This window comes from Aulonocara stuartgranti, assembly GCF_965226115.1.
Source record: "Aulonocara stuartgranti genome assembly, chromosome: 15".
Lineage (NCBI taxonomy): Eukaryota > Metazoa > Chordata > Actinopteri > Cichliformes > Cichlidae > Aulonocara > Aulonocara stuartgranti.
Genome location: NC_138951.1, coordinates 23,586,496 through 23,603,384, shown reverse-complemented (window position 1 = coordinate 23,603,384; position 16,889 = coordinate 23,586,496). Strand labels below are relative to the sequence as shown.

At 40.3% G+C, this 16,889-nt stretch overlaps 2 protein-coding genes and 1 long non-coding RNA gene across 3 annotated transcripts; 1 reads left to right on the top strand and 2 right to left on the bottom strand.

Annotated features, from left to right (window-relative positions):
* Positions 1 to 869: 869 nt before the first annotated feature.
* LOC309689827 (uncharacterized protein) lies at positions 870 to 2,965 on the bottom strand (the record flags this gene model as incomplete). The annotated part of the gene is made up of 3 exons (XM_082506489.1): positions 2,937 to 2,965; positions 2,413 to 2,467; positions 870 to 1,645 (listed from the first exon to the last, which is right to left on the bottom strand). Exons 2-3 carry the CDS (start codon positions 2,453 to 2,455, stop codon positions 870 to 872), a joined length of 819 nt encoding a protein of 272 aa, XP_082362615.1. The 5' UTR covers positions 2,456 to 2,467; positions 2,937 to 2,965.
* A 1,878-nt stretch (positions 2,966 to 4,843) lies between these two features.
* On the bottom strand, positions 4,844 to 5,788 carry LOC309689098. The gene is made up of 3 exons (XR_014271253.1): positions 5,369 to 5,788; positions 5,271 to 5,299; positions 4,844 to 5,047 (listed from the first exon to the last, which is right to left on the bottom strand). It is a non-coding gene; the product is annotated as an uncharacterized lncRNA (long non-coding RNA).
* Positions 5,789 to 8,749: 2,961 nt separating this feature from the next.
* Positions 8,750 to 14,545, top strand: LOC309689091 (protein NLRC3-like). The gene is made up of 2 exons (XM_082505262.1): positions 8,750 to 13,432; positions 13,781 to 14,545. The coding sequence occupies exon 1, from the start codon at positions 9,159 to 9,161 to the stop codon at positions 9,645 to 9,647; it is 489 nt and encodes a 162-aa protein (XP_082361388.1). The 5' UTR covers positions 8,750 to 9,158; the 3' UTR covers positions 9,648 to 13,432; positions 13,781 to 14,545.
* The last annotated feature ends 2,344 nt before the right edge of the window (positions 14,546 to 16,889 follow it).

Sequence of the window (16,889 nt, the reverse complement as noted above, 5' to 3'; positions counted from 1 at the left end):
GTGAGGAGGCTCCTAAACCCACCGACACAGAAGTGCATGTTCACAACTCCCTCTGTGCAGGTGGGGTCAGGGCCCTCCTCACCCTGGGTGAAGAGGGGTGGTGCTGTGGCCAGTCAGGTATGAAGTGCTGAGAGTGGATCTTTGGTCCTCTGTGCAGCTCTGTCCACTCTCAGCTGCCCTGCAAAGCAATAACACGAGAAAGACGTCATTTTAACACAAAACAGCATTTCCATTGTTGGTAGCTGCAGCATGTTGTTAAAATGCAATTTTAAACTCAACATATACACACAATAACTATAACTAAACTTAAACCTACAGTACTGTAGGACAATGATTTACACCAGCTATTGGAAGGATTTAGTCTTCAAGACAGTTTGTAGCCAATGTGAGGTGATAACTTACATAGCTGGAACACAGCACCACTCTCCAGTTTGTCATTTGGTCATCCATCCTTCTCATCGGGTTGGGGTAAGGCTGTCTCTCTGTGTTAGCTCCGTCCTGGGCGTTGAGTGTCTGAAGTGCTGAATGCTGGGAGAGGACAAGTGTAAAGCACCTGAAGACAAAAAGACAAAGAGAAAAGCATGAATTCACAGATCACAGAGTTGTTCACTTTACTTTTCTTCTGTTATGTGTTTTTACCTTACCTCTGATCCCTGAGCCACAGGCTATACCTTATGTAAAAACAAGAGACTACAGTCAGTTCACGACATCATTTTAAACCTTTTCTACTTATTTGTGTTGACATTAAGTACGGACTTACCTTTGTCCTGCATGGTGAGCTAGAGCTTGAGAAAAAAATGTTAGTCATTTACAAACACTGCAAAGGCCAACTTAAACATTTAAAGCTTAAAAACAAGTTCTAACATAATCTAGTCAGAGTCGCTGTCATCAAGTGAAAGGTTAAAAGGCCTTTCCCAGAAGCGTCTGACACCAACAGAACCCGAGGATGTTGAAGGGCCATAAAACGTGTCATCACTTACCTTGCACCTCTTTGCACTTACCTCATCAGTGCAGGTGTCGTCTCCGCTTCTCTTTGCTGAGGAGGTGAGAGCTGAGGTTGAAGGAGAAGCTGAGAGAGTAGCGGAAGAAGGAGCAGGAGAGGAAGGAGCTGAGGGAGCAGGGGAGGAAGCAGCTAAGGGAGCAGGAGAGGAAGCAGCTGAGGGAGGAGCAGAGGAAGCAGGAGAAGCTAAAGGATCACCAACCGGGAAGAGTGGGGCGTTGGCCTGGCCGAAAGGCGGCATGGCGAACGGGGCAGCACCTGGAGCAATAGGATGTTGCCAATCGTGCCAAAACGGCTCTGGAGGGAGCTCCTGGATGAGAGGGGAATCAGCTCTCTCATCCATGGTGTCATACCCCGAGTCGTCACTAGGCCAATCGGCCCACTCTTCTGAGTTGTTCCAGTCAGAGGAATTGTCAGTGTCTTCACTCACCTCTTCGACGTCCTCAGGTATGTAGGGAGGGTACTCACCTTCCTCTTCACTGTCATCAGGATCCTGTGCTTCAGGAGAAGAGGGTGAGGATGGGAGAGGGATATACTCACCATACTCACCTTCACTGACACGCTCGGTATCAGAGTCATCCAGGATCCTGATGACCTCTGGAAGGCCTTCTTCTGCAGGACGCTCAACCACGTAGTCGAGACGACCTGTGAGGAAACAAGTTTAAAATAACATTAAGAATGTAATAAACATCAAGTGCTAAAGGAACAGAGCTACATCTGTTAGTTTGAGCAGACGATGAGAGAAAAGCATTTTAGGCTACATTTATGTCAGACTGAATGACACTTCTACTTGTTCATGCAAGCAAAAAACAGCTAAGTCAACTAAGTTCACATCATTAACTGCTATATAATAAGATATAGTAGTGGCATAACATAAGGATACCATTATTACTACTGTACTATGATTACTGTTTTCATATTCTTTTTTATATTCATTTATTTTTGTTATTTTTTATTATCATGTTTTGTAGCAGGGGAAAAGTTATAGTTTATTTCAATAAAGCCTTTGATCCAAGAAGAACAGGATGTTAGGAAGGGACCGGGATCTGGTGTGTTTACACCTGTGTGTTCTGACGTCATGACATGCTGAAGATGCTGTTACCACAGAGACTGATTTTGGGGCATTTTACAAATTTTAGTCCGTTAAGCTATTTTTAACCAAATCATTAAAAAAGTGTCAAATTTGAAGCCTTCAAATCAAAGTAACACCTTTTTTTTCAAATTCATACACCAGTCGTTAATAATTTCTACACCTCTCCCGGAAAATTTAAAGCATACAAACAATTTACGGGGAAAAATCTTGGAATAAGCATATTTTGATAACATTAAAACTTGATATTCACACTGGAACTTATTAAATTATTACAGTCATTTAGTAGCTCTTAAAATAACTGAAGAAATGTTAAAAGTACCTGCAGCGAAGTCCAGGGGGCTGTCGAGTCCACGACGAGCCATCTTCAGGCTTTGCTGTATGAAAAACAAGTACAAACAATCCAAAGATGAAGTACTTGTTGTGGCGAGCAAGTCAAATCCGCTTTCAGTAAATATTTTCCGAAAACTTAACTTTCCACAGGCTGAGGTTGGAGCAGGTCAAAACAAGTCCAATAGCAAGTGTAAAGGGACGAATGGAACCTTGTGCAGCATTTATATACCCTCCGCAGGCCATGGTTACGGTTGCCAACATTTTTCTTTTAAAAGCTAACAATAACTTAGCGTTCTCGCTACTCACTATGCTGTTAAACAGCTATATGTTAGCAATGACAACATTTAACAATGCTAGCCGTGCTGATTAGCCTTAGGATTGCTTGAGGTTGTTTCCAGCTCTAGTGGTCATAAGCGAACTTAGTTCTGTGCCAGCTTTTAGCACGAAAATCAATCTTGTAAAGCTCACTATTAAACTGACAAAGCCTTAGAGCCTAGAAACTATGATACTTACAACTGTGCTATGTTTGTCTCATAGCATATAGCAAGACCCCATAACTGACCTTTGACCTCTTCTCAAGATTAGATAATGCTATATAGAGCTATTTTAACACTGTTTCTTACTGCCATTGTTTGACAACATATAAGCATAAAGGAAATGATATATGGAGATTCTAAATATCAGGTTATTATGACTTTATTATAAACTTTACAGTAACAGTTCAGAACTATTAAGCAAGCTTAGTTTTGGAAAAATCCCATTTGTGATCAAAACTTTTTACTTCATATTTATTACTAAATAATTCAATAAATTATACTCAAGTACTGAATAGTCACAAAAAATAGTAATTATGCTGAAAATTATGTTAAAGTGGTTTTCGACTGAGCATATAAACAAAAGCCTGGGAAAAAGTTCTGTTGAACAACACACATATGTTACCAATATTGTAGCCGGTGTTATTTAATAATTTGTTTTATTTTTGATACAATTTCAAACTTTATTAACCTTTTCAATAAAACAAAGTCTCAGATTTAATTATTCTGAAACTAAGTTTAAGCTTCCCAGAACGTTTTGTTGCAAGTTACATTACTGATATAAGAAATATAAAATGTTTGTATTGTTCACCCACAAGTGCAGTCTCTGGCTCAAACACAGAAGCTTGATATGTTTGGTTGTCAGTCCAGACATTCCTAAAGAAAGTTGTCCTTCTTCAGCTCCAGACCTTTCTAGATAAAAATGGCATTAGTGAAGTATTTCAGTCTGGTTTTAAAAACGCACCACAACACTGAAACTGCTCTTGTAAAAGTTTTTAATGACCTTTTAACTTTTCTGACTTGGGAGATTTTGCCATTTTAATACTGTTAGACCTCAGTGCTGCATTTGATGGGATTCTTATCGCTCGGCTTGAGCACTGTGTCAGAATCAAAGGGACTGCTTTGGAGTGGTTTAAATCTTACCTGTCCAACCAAAGTTTTTCTGTTAGATTGGGGGAAACATCGTCCTCAGAAGCCTCACTTTCTTGTGGGGTCCTCAAGGAGTCCAATCTTGGTCCAGTTCTCTTTTCTATTTATATGCTCCCCATGGGTTCAATTTTTTGAAAAACATGGGATCTCATTCCATTGCTATGCAGACAACTCACAGATTTACCTGCCACTGAAACGTGAATCTGTGAGTCGTCTGAAGGGTTTGCTAGATTGTTTGGAGGATGTTGAGGATGGCATGGATGGCTTTTAACTTCCTTAACCTAAATGAACAGAAAACAGAGGTGATTGTGTTTGGTCCCTGTGACCGCTGTGACTTTGGCCCTTTAGGAATTCATAATAATAATAATAAAAACCTTTGCAAGGAACCTAGGAGTGTTTTTTTTTTTACTCTAATCTAATGTTTGATAAACAGATTAATGCTGCCTTTGCTGTAACTGCTCCTAAGCTCCCTTCACGTCAGGACTTCCCCAACATTGGACACTTTTAACTGACCATTCATCCTCCTCTTTCTCTCATTTTTTACATTCATCAGGTCCTCAGAGTACTCGTTCCATCTTCCCAACACACTCTTTTCACTGTTTAGCACATTTCCATCTTTATCCATCTTACTCCACAAATAGTCTTTTCCTTCGGGGCCGACAAACTGACAACTTTCAACATAATCCATTTGATTTCCAGCTTCAAACTCGACGGACACTCTCTTCACCCTGAAACAGCATTCATGAAATCTTCCTTCAAGATTACAACTACTTGATTTACAGTGGAGTGAAAAAGTCTTTGGCTTCTTCCTTATTTCCTTTTTTTGTATGTTTTTCACATGTGAAAGTTTCAGATCAATAAACAAATTTAAATATGAGGCTATTTAAAAAAAACAAACATCAATCATCCAAACAATTTATTCAAAAAATGGAATTTTGAAACAAGTGAGCTGTAAATACAAAATTGCAGTTGCACTAAAACACATTTTTGCATTGTCCAACTTTCTTATCTCTCGTCTGCTCTCACAGTGAGTCACACACATTTGTATTTACAGAGCACACTTTGACAAGTAGTCTAAACTCTGGGTGAAGTGTGTGATCACACCGAGTCCCAGCTGGTTTGAGGAGCAGACTGAGTCTCTGCAGGGTTTAAACTCAGTCCCTGGAAAACAGACACAGTCCAGTTATATCTGGATGAAAACTGTCTCTGTGAAGGCAGTTTTGTTTTTGTTAACACTCCCTCAGAGAGGGACAGCTGGTTCATGTTTATTTAATCCCATTATCCAAAGACACTTCTACATCATCATCCACAGTTATGGGTCAATGACAATATCAAATAACAAGATCAGAATAACAACCTTAGGATTATTGAGATTTGTACTTACTGTGGTTTCATCCATCTGAGTTTTGTTCCCTAAAATGAGAGAAGAAAGTCAATTTCAGTTTTGTTTTAAAATTCAAAATCATTCAATCTTAAATGTACCTTTATGTCTTGTCCTTATATTGACTGTTGCAGCAGTTATTAAAAGCGCTGCTAATCCCACAGAGACAACAATGAACCTCAAAGAAACAAAAAATCTGTCAAACACAAAAAATGTGATTATTAAAATTATTTGGTTGCAGTTTTCTGTTCCGTGTAAATTCCTTTCTTTTAAAAATGTAACAGCATTTTATTAATAAATGTGCAAATTTCTGTGATATGATTTGTATTTAAAAGTATTTATATACAAAGTTAAAGTGAGTTTTCATTTGCATATCATTTCAAAAGCTCAAATAAATTTAAAATAAACAGATATTTATGCAACCAGCTTAATCTTCAGTCCTGCTTTTGAAGGACTCTTCATTGTTGGGGTTGTTTCTGATTTTGTGCTTATTTCAGTTTTTCTGGCTGGATTCTTTGTTGTTTTTGTGTCACCTGAATAAATGAAAAAGTAAAAGCACAAAAGTTTTTCATCTTTCTCATCTGATGTAAACATGAGAAACAATATTCTACTTTCACACTTGAAATATTTAAGTAAATGTTTGATGTGATTTTACTTATATTACAGTTTTTGCCCACTGCTTGAACACATTTTGCAAAACCCCGCTCGCTGTGCCAAAACTGTACACACAAGTACACATGACACAACACTGGGAAATATACCATTCACATCTGTGCCAAATTGGAACTCTACTCCCAAAACCTAAACTCTGCTGTCAAAACCTAACATTCCTTTGTCAAAATGTAACTCTGTTGACAAAATGACACATACCTGCACCATATGCAAACACTCACAGATCAGGGGGAACACACTAGTCTGCTGTACATAAAACACTGCAGTCCTTGATTCCCATTGTTTATTCAGAAGGCACATTTACAGGAGACACATTTCCAAACAACCATAAACGCAAATAGACCTACTCAATACTGTACATTGCAGTACCATGAATACAGGTACAGCAAATAAAACAACAACAACACAATAGTACTGCAATAGAAAAAACACTATACTGTAAACACAAAAAACCATGACAATTGTGCATAAGTGGGCTCATGGATCCCGCCGTCTGTTGGGGTCTGGCCACAGGACCTCATCAACATCGCAAGCAATGTCCTCTCCCGCTAGGCACCGGGGTAAATATCCTCTTGCTCTCCCTCCATCCATGCTTGCAAAGTTCTTGGAATGGCTACGCTGAGGGCTTTTTGTAGTTGGCTAATTGGTGTTCGGTTTTGCAAGTAGGTGCCTTCAGGTGTGTATTTGAGTGGTTGCAATTACCCGATGTGTTTTGTATTTTGGATACATGTGTTTTCCGAATGGCACCCTGAGATTTCATTTTGTGAGCGAAGTGTCTTATGTATGAAATAGAGTGTAGCATGCAGGACCATGTGTGTTGCATGAGGGAGTAGGTGTGTTGCATAATTGGTACTGGGGTGCAAAGCAGCGCTTTTGTTTAAGGTAGGGGTACATGTGTTTGAGGTATGGTTAACTTTTATCAAGTGGAAAAAAGTGAAGCTGGCGTTCATCCTCCAGCTTCACTGTGCTAATGTTATGCTAACAAAGCTGTGTCGCTAGCAATCACGTAGCACAACATTATATACCAGGTAGTCCAACTTCAGTAACCCTGCAAACGCCACTGCTGTTTAGTTTTCTGTCTTCATTTATGTTGGAAGTGGTAGCAGAGCTGTACGTTTTAATTAGTTTAAAAAATCTCTCAGTCAGAACATGGTATGAAATGTTTAGGTGGAAACTAGCAAGCTAACTTCCTGTTAACTTGTAACTCCGTTAAATTTAATAAATTCTGTTTTCATTGATGCATGGATGTTAAACTTAATTGTTACACCTGGTAAAGCAGAAAGGTTGATATTTTTATTAAAGATGAAAGAATTTAGACCGTTTTTAACTCTGTGTTCGTTTGACTTTGGGAGCTGAAGCCCACGGAGTTTTGGACCCAGATTACTCCGTGAAGCTCCTCACTACGGCAGCCGTAATGCTCTGACAATCCATCAAGCAGTGCAGCTTACCAAAGTTGTACTAAAACATTTTTTAACAGATTTCTGCACGCCAAAATCGGTTCGAGGTCAGATAAGCACAACCAGAATTCATAGGCACACTTTCGATTTTTGAGAAAATTAATTAAGTGTGTCATATAGTGTGGAAAATATGTTATACAGAAGAAAAGAATATTTCGCGATATATATCTTTACCGCACGTGCTTCAAATTATACCGCGATATGGATTTTAGGCCATATCGCCCAGCCCTAATGTGACGCCCGACTTTACTCTCAACTTACTGTTTCTTTGCTTCCTCAAACTTCTGGATGAGCTTCCTCAGAACGCCATTTTTAGAAACCCTGGCAGTGAGAGGCCGGTGCTCCGACAGTTATGACATCATATGTCTGTTCTGGAAAGACAAACAAGGATGTTTTAGAGGCACAAAAAGAAGTATGTGCGATCACAAGACGATTTTTTTAAAATCATATGTATTTGTGTCTAAACCAAAACCCATTTCCCCTGTCCAAATCACGTTTTATGTTTTTAAACCCACTTTGCACATAGAGGCATGTTTTGAAAAATTATTCTTACAAAGGGGGAATGAAACAACTACACTTAAAATAAAGATGGTATTAGTTTATTTTGTTCCAACCTGTAATTTATTGTAGTTTACTTTTATTTGTTTGCTTTTGGTTTTTTAAAGGTTTGAGGTGTAAAAGAAACTGCAGTGGAGTTTGAAATGGCTGTGTGTGGTTTGAGGATGTGTTTGTGCCGGGGGGCTGCGAAGATTTTCTTGTAAAACAAACAGGGGCCTAGCAAAAAAAAAAAAAAAGGTTTGGGAACCACTGGTTTAATGTAACATCCTTTTATTTATCCTCCCTGTCCTATATATCCAGGTTCAAGGTCATGGGTTTGGTCAATCTAAGGAGAGAAACTTTTGCCTTTTGCCAGCCACTGCTTCCAGCTCATCTGGGGGAAAACTGAATTATTTCCAAGCCAACTGTGAAATGTAATCTCTCCACCGAGCCCTCAGTTTGCCCTGGGGCCTCCTACCTCCTACTAAAGACATTTCATTCTTTTTGGTTTCTTGTTGTCAATCAGCAGATGCGAGTCTGGAAGAGGTTTTAGAAGAATATAAGATCAGTCTGAGGAGGAGGTTTGAAAGTGTGACTGAAGAAACTGATAATACAGGAAGTGGAACCCTCCCGAACAGGATCTACACTGAGCTCTACATCACAGAGGGACAGAATGAAGACGTTCATAACCAACATGAGGTGATGCAGCTGGAGACAGCTTCCAAGATGGAGGCTCTTGATGACATTACAGTCAGGTGTCACGACACCTTTAAAGCCTTACCTGACCAACAGAGACCCATCAGAGTGGTTCTGACCAACAGCGTCGCTGATCAGAGACGAGCAGTACAGTCTTCTGGAGCTGCTCCATGTTTTCCATCCAACATTACAGAAGGTCACAGCAGAGAAGCTCGCTGTCTGTAAACTTTTGTTCATCTTTGACGGCCTGGATGAAAGCAGACTTGGATCATTGGATTTCACCAACGGGAAGCTGCTGTCTGATGTCACAGAGAAGTCATCAGTCAGCCAGCTGCTGACAAACCTCATCCAGGGGAATCTGCTTCCCTCGGCTCTCGTCTGGATAACTCCCCGACCTGCAGCAGCCAATCAGATCCCTCCTAGACGTGTTGACAGGGTAACAGAAGTACGAGGCTTCACTGATGCCCAGAAGGAGGAGTACTTCAGGAGGAGATTCAGTGATGAAGAGCTGTCCAGAATCATCTCCCACATGAAGACATCCAGGAGCCTCCACATCATGTGTAGAATCCCAGTCTTCTGCTGGATCACTGCTACAGTTCTGGAGCACATGTTGACTACAGAGCAGAGAGGAGAGCTGCCCAAGACCCTGACTGACATGTACTCACACTTCTTGTTGGTTCAGATGAAGAAGGGGAACAAACATGTGGGGGGACATGAAACAAGTGAGATGGCTGAAAGGAAATTTCTTCTGAATCTGGGGAGGCTGGCATTTAAACATCTGGAAAAAGGAAACACCTTCTTCTACCAAGAAGACCTAGATCAGTGTGGTCTGGATGCTACAGAGGCCTTGTTGCACACAGAAGTTTATACGGAGCTCTTTAAACAGTGTTTGTTAATCTTGAAGGTGGCTTTTATTTGTGATTCAGGTCTCAATGTCTCTTTGTGTATACTTATATGCAGAAGTAACACAAAAGAAGAAGTGGGAGCTGGCCTGACACCAGTAACTGACTTCCAGTGAAAGCTTTGGCTAATAATATTTTTTAGCGAACATTTTTCTTGTAAAACAAAGGGGGGCCTAGCAAAAAAGGTTTGGGAACCACTGCTCTACAAGGTTGGCGAAATAAAAAAAAATGTATTAACATTTTTTTATTTGGACTTTTATTAGTCCAAATTTTTTTATTTGGACTAAAAAAAATGTTCGAAGTGGACTAGGTGCTAATTTTCAGATGTCAGGTCTACATCTAGAATCAAAATGAGCACATACATAAACAACCAAAGTGAAGCATTAAGACAAAACATAGCAACGTCAAACAGCGTCCACACATTTTGCCACAAATACATGCAAAACAACTAAATTGGGCCACAAAAGTGATGTAAATTGACCAAACTAAGACACAAATCAGACAAAAACAGATGCAGGATGATCACAAACAGACACGTCGGCTACAAACTGATGCAAAATGACTAAAATCACACGTGTAACACTTTCTACATATTTGACAACAGAAGAAAAACACAAACAAACTTGGAATGCATTTTTAATTTGGATTTTTTTTATTTCATGCCGAATTAGATATTTTAAAAATCAAGCCAAAGTCTCCTCCCTGTTTGTACTGTAAGGTCAAAGCCCTACTGTACTACAGAGAACCCCAACAATCAAATGATCCCCCTCTGAGCAAGCACGAGGCGACTGTGGGGAAGAAAAACTCCCTTTAACAGGAAGAAACTTCCAACGGAACCGGGCTCAGAAGGGACGGCCATCCGCTGCGACCGGTTGGGGGGATGGAAATCAAAAGGAGACGAGATGGCGTGAACTACAGTTCTAAAATTTGGATTTGAGGGCTGATCCCAAAATTTTATGGTGATGTTTTTAAAAAAAAGGATTTGGTGCTAAAAGTCTGCTTCAAGATTTTAAAAGAAGCAGGGCAGTGGGAAAAGCCAAAATGGTCATTTTAATGATCTCTGGCTTTAGTGAACCACCTGAAGGGTTTTAGCAATGTTTTTCCCACCGCAGAAAAAAACCTGGATATTTTGGACGTCTTTGGGGGACCCGGGATGACTCCGAGAGTGATTTTTAGATGTCTAATCAGAGCCTCATCAAAAGATGAATCATTTGCCATCAAAGCCTTTAAGACATTGTCTGGGGAGCCAAACTCCTTGATGAGGCGTTTGGCTATTTTCTTGATGAACTTTGTCTTGTCATTTGTCAGACTTGTGGCAGACGCTGTGCTGCTGAGTTCAGGCTGCATTAGATTGCTCAGACGGTTGATGACCGTGTCTATTTCTTTTGTAGTAGTTGCGATCTGAGCAGCAAACTTTTGGGTCTCAGGTTTAGATTTATAGATGACTCTCATGATAAGGAGCAACGCAAGGTCATTGGAAATTTTCTCAACATCAGAAGATGAACCTGACACAGAATCCATCTCTGATATTTTGGAGGAATCTTTGAGAGAGTGTTTCAGGCTCAAGGCTCCAGATGATTTATCTGGAGAAATGCTCCCAGGTTGTGGCATTTGAGGTGACTTGTCAGATGCCACAGAGCATTTATCTGGAGAAATGCTCCCAGGTTGTGGCGTTCGAGGTGACTTGTCAGATGCCACAGAGCATTTATCTGGAGAAATGCTCCCAGGTTTTGGTGTTGGAAGTGATGCACCAGATTCTTTTCCTCTGCCATCTGAATCAGGGCTTTTTTCCTGTGTTGTGGTCTGTGCTCTTTTAATAAAGTTGTGGATGTCTTCCAGGGCCCCAGAAATCTTGTCCATTTGAATCATTTGATCTTTCTCTTCATTGCAGAAGAGTAAAAGCTTCTGCAAAAACCTTTCTACTGTGTCATCTATGAGGACATAGAGGACTTCAGCAGAAATGCGACGCTTTGAGCCCTGTACTGATTTCGGAGTCCTGGAGATGACCGTGTCTGAGAGGGACCTACCCATTAGAGGTATGGGGATTTGATAGCCTCGATCCACCGTAAGTAGATCAAACAGGTTTGCCACTAAGTCCTCCGTAAAATTCCTGATATGCCCACTATTTTTAAAGTCCCCCAAGGTCTTATCGATGAGGAAGAGTTCTTCTTTCTTTGTTAATTTGTCAAATAACTGATTAACGTCTGATCTAATGACGTTAAAGTCGACTGAAGAAGAACGTTTAATTGCGGTTCCCAGGCTTGCCGTATGTGGAGAAGGGGAGCGATGAGCCTCTGTACTCTGGGGAGCAGCCGTTTCAGGTACTGACCCTGGGAGAATGAAAACTATACTTTCATTGGAGGGCGCAGTTTCCTTCTTGGGGTGATTGCAAATGTTTTGTAGACAAACAAAATGTTTCCTGTTTGCCTTTATTCTTTTTTTCAGCTCTGTTTTCATTTTTTCAAATTGTTTTTTTGCAAACATGGAAAAGTTGTGTTTGCGTGCTTTGAGCCTGGCGTGTGAGGTGGATGGCACACATTTGGAGAAGAAGTGTCTCACCTTGTGGATAATTAAGCCTGCATTAAAGGCAGGTTTGGGTAAGTTACATTTCTCACAGAGCTCTTCACTGCTTGAATCCATGTTAGCAAGTATCTCACCTACGATGTCAACTGCAACCATTTCTACTGGGGTTGGAGCCTGGATACTTTGTGTTTCTGCAGTGGGTTTTATATGGCTTTGTGATTCTTCTGGGAGCTCATCTTTATCTTTTCCTGTCATCTCTCCATCTGAGCTCCTTGTTGACAGAATAACAGAAATCTCTGCGATTGCTGATTTCACTGATATTTTTGAACCAGTACGTTCTGTACTGGAATGAGACCCATTTGTCCCACACTGGCAGCGCAGCTTACATGCTGCATACCTTTTCAGGCATGAGGCAGCGCAACAAACCATGCGGTGTAGTTTCTTAATACTACTAAATTTGCCGCTAACATAAACGGCAGGGTCTACTGGGAAATCGGGGCTTTTTTCAATCAGTGCAATGGTTGAGCTGACCTTTTCTGAGATCTCTTCCTCAACCATCAGCGTCAGCTTGTCAGCGCTCTTATCTTGCTGTTTTGAGACATTAAGAGCGCCGGCGATGGCAGCTGAGATCGAGTCTCCGAGGGACACCCTTATTTTCCCCTCATCCATAAACTCTTCCCTTATCATGGGTTCCTGAATAACAGAAAGGGCAATCCTCAGGATGCTGGCAGAGGCGATCTGAATGATTTCAGAAATCATATCAGCGAGCACGGCATGGACGCTGGAGTCGCATTTTCCATTTTCTATAATGCTCCACTGAACTTCAGAGAGCCTTTCAAAGCACCTGTTGATTGGCGGGATAATCTGGTCTGGTGTGACCACGATTGAATTTTCGTTGATGGTTTCCATTGTTGTGTCACAAATTAGATTTTCTCCGTTTGAGCGTGTGAGAATTTTCTTGTATTACAGAGCGCCGACTGCTGAACGTTTTGCAAACACATGAGCATCGAGTTCTGATTTTTCTGTCTGAGAGCCGTTATTTATAGGCTCGGTTGTCTGTGACGTTACTGACAGACCAGCGCGAACGCCTTTGATCTGCCAGTGACGTCACAAGAAACGCACGCGGAGAGGCGGCGTTCCTTGCGCGCTCACAGATTTGAATGACGCTTTGGAGTTGACGGCACGCCGCAATGCATTGTGGGAGCCCGGCACCATTTTCGGGGTCTACGAATCAAAACAAACACGCTGTGTTGGAACGACGATTACAAGATGCTTAAAAGCAGTTCCTGACCCACCAGGATTCATTGGAATCATAGGTTGGAGGACGTTTTGGGGAAATGGCCGACGGTCGAAGCGGAGAAGAAATAAACTCTTAAAAGTTAGTTCTGGGTTTTTATCCCACTTCATATATACACCAGGACACATGTTAGCATAATGAAAGAATTGTAGAATTAAGTGGAGTCAACAACAGCAGCATAGTGCAGTCATATCACAAATGTTAGCGTAATGAAAAAGTCTTACAAAGTCAAATTTAGCTAACCTTCGGCTAAGTTACGTGACGTTAGTGATATCGCCACTTAACGCGGCTCTTTGGTCGGTTAGTTAGTGTCATCCAGGGAAGACGGACGTTGTTTTGCTGTGCTGTATTTTTATGTGAAGTGTATATATTTATTTTTTATATTGCATGTATTTTGTGCAGTGTTTTATTTAGTTTGCATGTTTTTAGTTGCCGGCAAATTGTCCTGGAGAGACTCCGCCTTTTCCCCCGTTTTTACTAATTGGACACACCTGAGAGAAAAGAAAAGGTAATTTACAGAGTGCTCAAGGACACATAAGAGGTTTGGAGCCGGTGTTCAACAAAAATGTAACACGGAGAATGCGAGACAGACAGAGGAAAGACACAGACGATCAGAGGGGAGAGCGAGAGACGATCAGAGAGTAGAGATGATCAGATGGAGCAGACGACCAGCGACTGGGAAGAGAGATTACCAGCGACTGGAAAGGGGAAACGATCAGAGGAAAAAAAGGCAGATGACCAGCGACTAGGGACGCGTAGCGGCAGTCTGGTGGCAATAACGACAAGAGCCAGCTCGTGCACTGCGGGAGAACAGAAGCAGTGAGACCGCGGTGCCGATTGCAGTTTGAGGAAGCGGCGGGCGGAGTTGAGAGCTCTGCCCACCCGGGTAAGTCTTTGACTTATCCTTTTTATAAAGTAAACTGCCAAAGGAATAGTGACTGCCGCTCCCTCCCTTTCTTCAGTGCACCAGGACGTGGAATGCGGGGAGGAAGGCGAGGACTCCGCTGGGTTTCCCTCTTTTAATACTACGCTGGACCTCTTAGTTTTCTGTGACTTTTAGGCCGTGGTGGATTCCACTGGACTTCTAATGTTGTGTGTTATTGATTTTTATTGTGTCTTCCCTTGGCCAAGGTTGTTTTAATTCATTTTATATTTTTAACTATTTAAACATAATAAATTATATTTTTAATTCTACAGTTTTTGTATCGTGTGCTTTTCCCTCGGCGGCTCCACTGCTCTGCCCGCTTTGAGGAAGGTTTCCTTCCTTTTAAAAAACACAAACCATCTTGGAAACATAATCAGCCTTTCCGCTCCGGTGTCATATTAGTTTAGGTTTGTGCCGAAGCTGGGTCTGTTTGTCAGTGTGAAGCCAAACGTGCTTTAACGTTTTAGGAAACACCGAGCAGACGGTTCATACTTGCCAACATTCAAAGGGCTGTTTGCACTGTTTACCACTAAGAGCGCTCTGGAGCCCATCGAGAATGAAATTTTAACTTTGATTTTAAAAAAAAATTACCGAAAGAATTTATATTTCATAACGAAGTCAACAGAGCAAACATTATGGCGCACAACAAGTTCATGCACCAAATTTGGAACGAGTCCAAATTAAGTTTCTTTCAAAGCTTTACTTCACAACATGAACCTTAACAAGTCATACACTAAATGTGTAAACCTTATGCAAAAGTATTTATTATAATGCACTGAAACTTTTTCTTATTTATTTATTTGGTTTTTAGTATAAAGGTGCTTTTAAAACTCCTAAATGAAAAAAGGTACTACGTTTTCCCGACAGAATTTTGTGTGTTTTACATCCAAGCACAAATTTCCTGAAAAGAGAAACATGTTTTTATTGAAGTTACTTTCTGCCAGTAAAATGTTTTCATGTTTGCAGATCCGTTTTGTCTTTAGGTTGTTCTAGCTGCCAAAAACAACAGTGTTGTGGTGCTAAGAGGGAAAAGTCCCGTAAATTGTTTAGTAAGATTTAAATTATGAGGGATTTTTACTGACGTTTTCGAACTGGACATGACAATGAGGGATGGATCTCTCTGAAAAACTGAGTTTACTTACAGGGTACCCACACGCTTAAGGTATTACCCTGCTTCATCTCCCTTATGACTCTCATGGGGATCATGGTTTAGAAAGTGAGCATCATGTTTATCTCATAAGACTAGAAAAAGGTGGCTGACAGCATGAACTCATCTGGGAGATGTTTACAGAGTTCACAAAGTAAATCGCCAGTCGACCCCAAGCTGTTCAAGTATTTAAGCATTATTGTATTTTCACTAAAGCACTGCATTATACTGAATAATAGAAGTCTTTAACTTTGAGTAGCATTCCAGATGTGGTTATGTATTATGTGATACTGTATGGTAGACAATGTGCCCATTAAGCATTAGGGCACTTTATTAGATACTTTATCAAATGTTGAAAGTTGAATGTGAAGGATCATAGTCAGAGGGCTGTGGGACATTGGCTACCAGCTGCTTATCACTAAAGGAAAGAAAGGTGATTCATGCCTTACGTTTTTATCTTCTGTCGTTTTCTGCTTCATGGCCTGATTACAGTGAATTTGTGGGACCATACTGTATGTTTTTTGACTCCCCAAGAAATGCATTAGGCACATACAGAGTATACATTTTTGTAGCAATAATAACTGCTCTTTAACTGTTGAAATGGATGTTTTCAGGTACATGATCACATTTTTACCTGGTTAATGAAATTTCCTTGGTATCTCTAACAAAAGGGTAATGATAAGTGGCCCTATCATTATATTTATAGCGACAGTTTCATGTCTTTCAATGTGCTTTCCTATGTTACACTATTTAACATTGTGTTTGTTTTTATTTCCTTGGTCCAAAAAAGTTTGGGTTTAGTATTTTACAAAGGGCAAAGCATCCATACTTTTTACTGTGATGATGACATGATGACACTAAAGCCTTGAAACAAACTTTGAATATTTGTTCTTACTTTGTGAGTCTGTATATTGCTATGAACTGTGCTTTTTTTAAAAAACATTTTTACGATGGAACATTCCAAGTGCCATCGTTTCTTTTGTATGTTCTGCACATGCTCTGTACAATCATGACCCTGAGACCAATAAAGATCTATTTATTCTTTCACTTGAGTGTGCTGCTCTTGTTGAGTCTTTATGGTTCACATAAAGATAATGTAGAGCAGAATTTGCGTTTTATTTTTTTTATTAGTTTACATTTTTGTTTCCTCTTTAAATGTTTAGCTTTTGTTATTTTCAATGTCTGTTTTAGTTTTTAATTGAGAATATGAGGACTGTCAAATGGAAGATAGGTGTGACGATACACATATATACTAGCCTAATGATAAAATGGATCAGTTTGATTTAAAAAATGTTAAGGACATTTTGTATGTATTTATTTTTGCTAGCACACAATTATAGGTTTGGTTAAAGTCACATTTTTTTCTTACCTGCCGTAAGTAAGCACAGGAGTGTGCTTTTAACAAGTTTTCTTCATGGCAGGTTCAACAGTTTCAGAGTATTTTTTTTGTTCATCGAAGGGCAAAA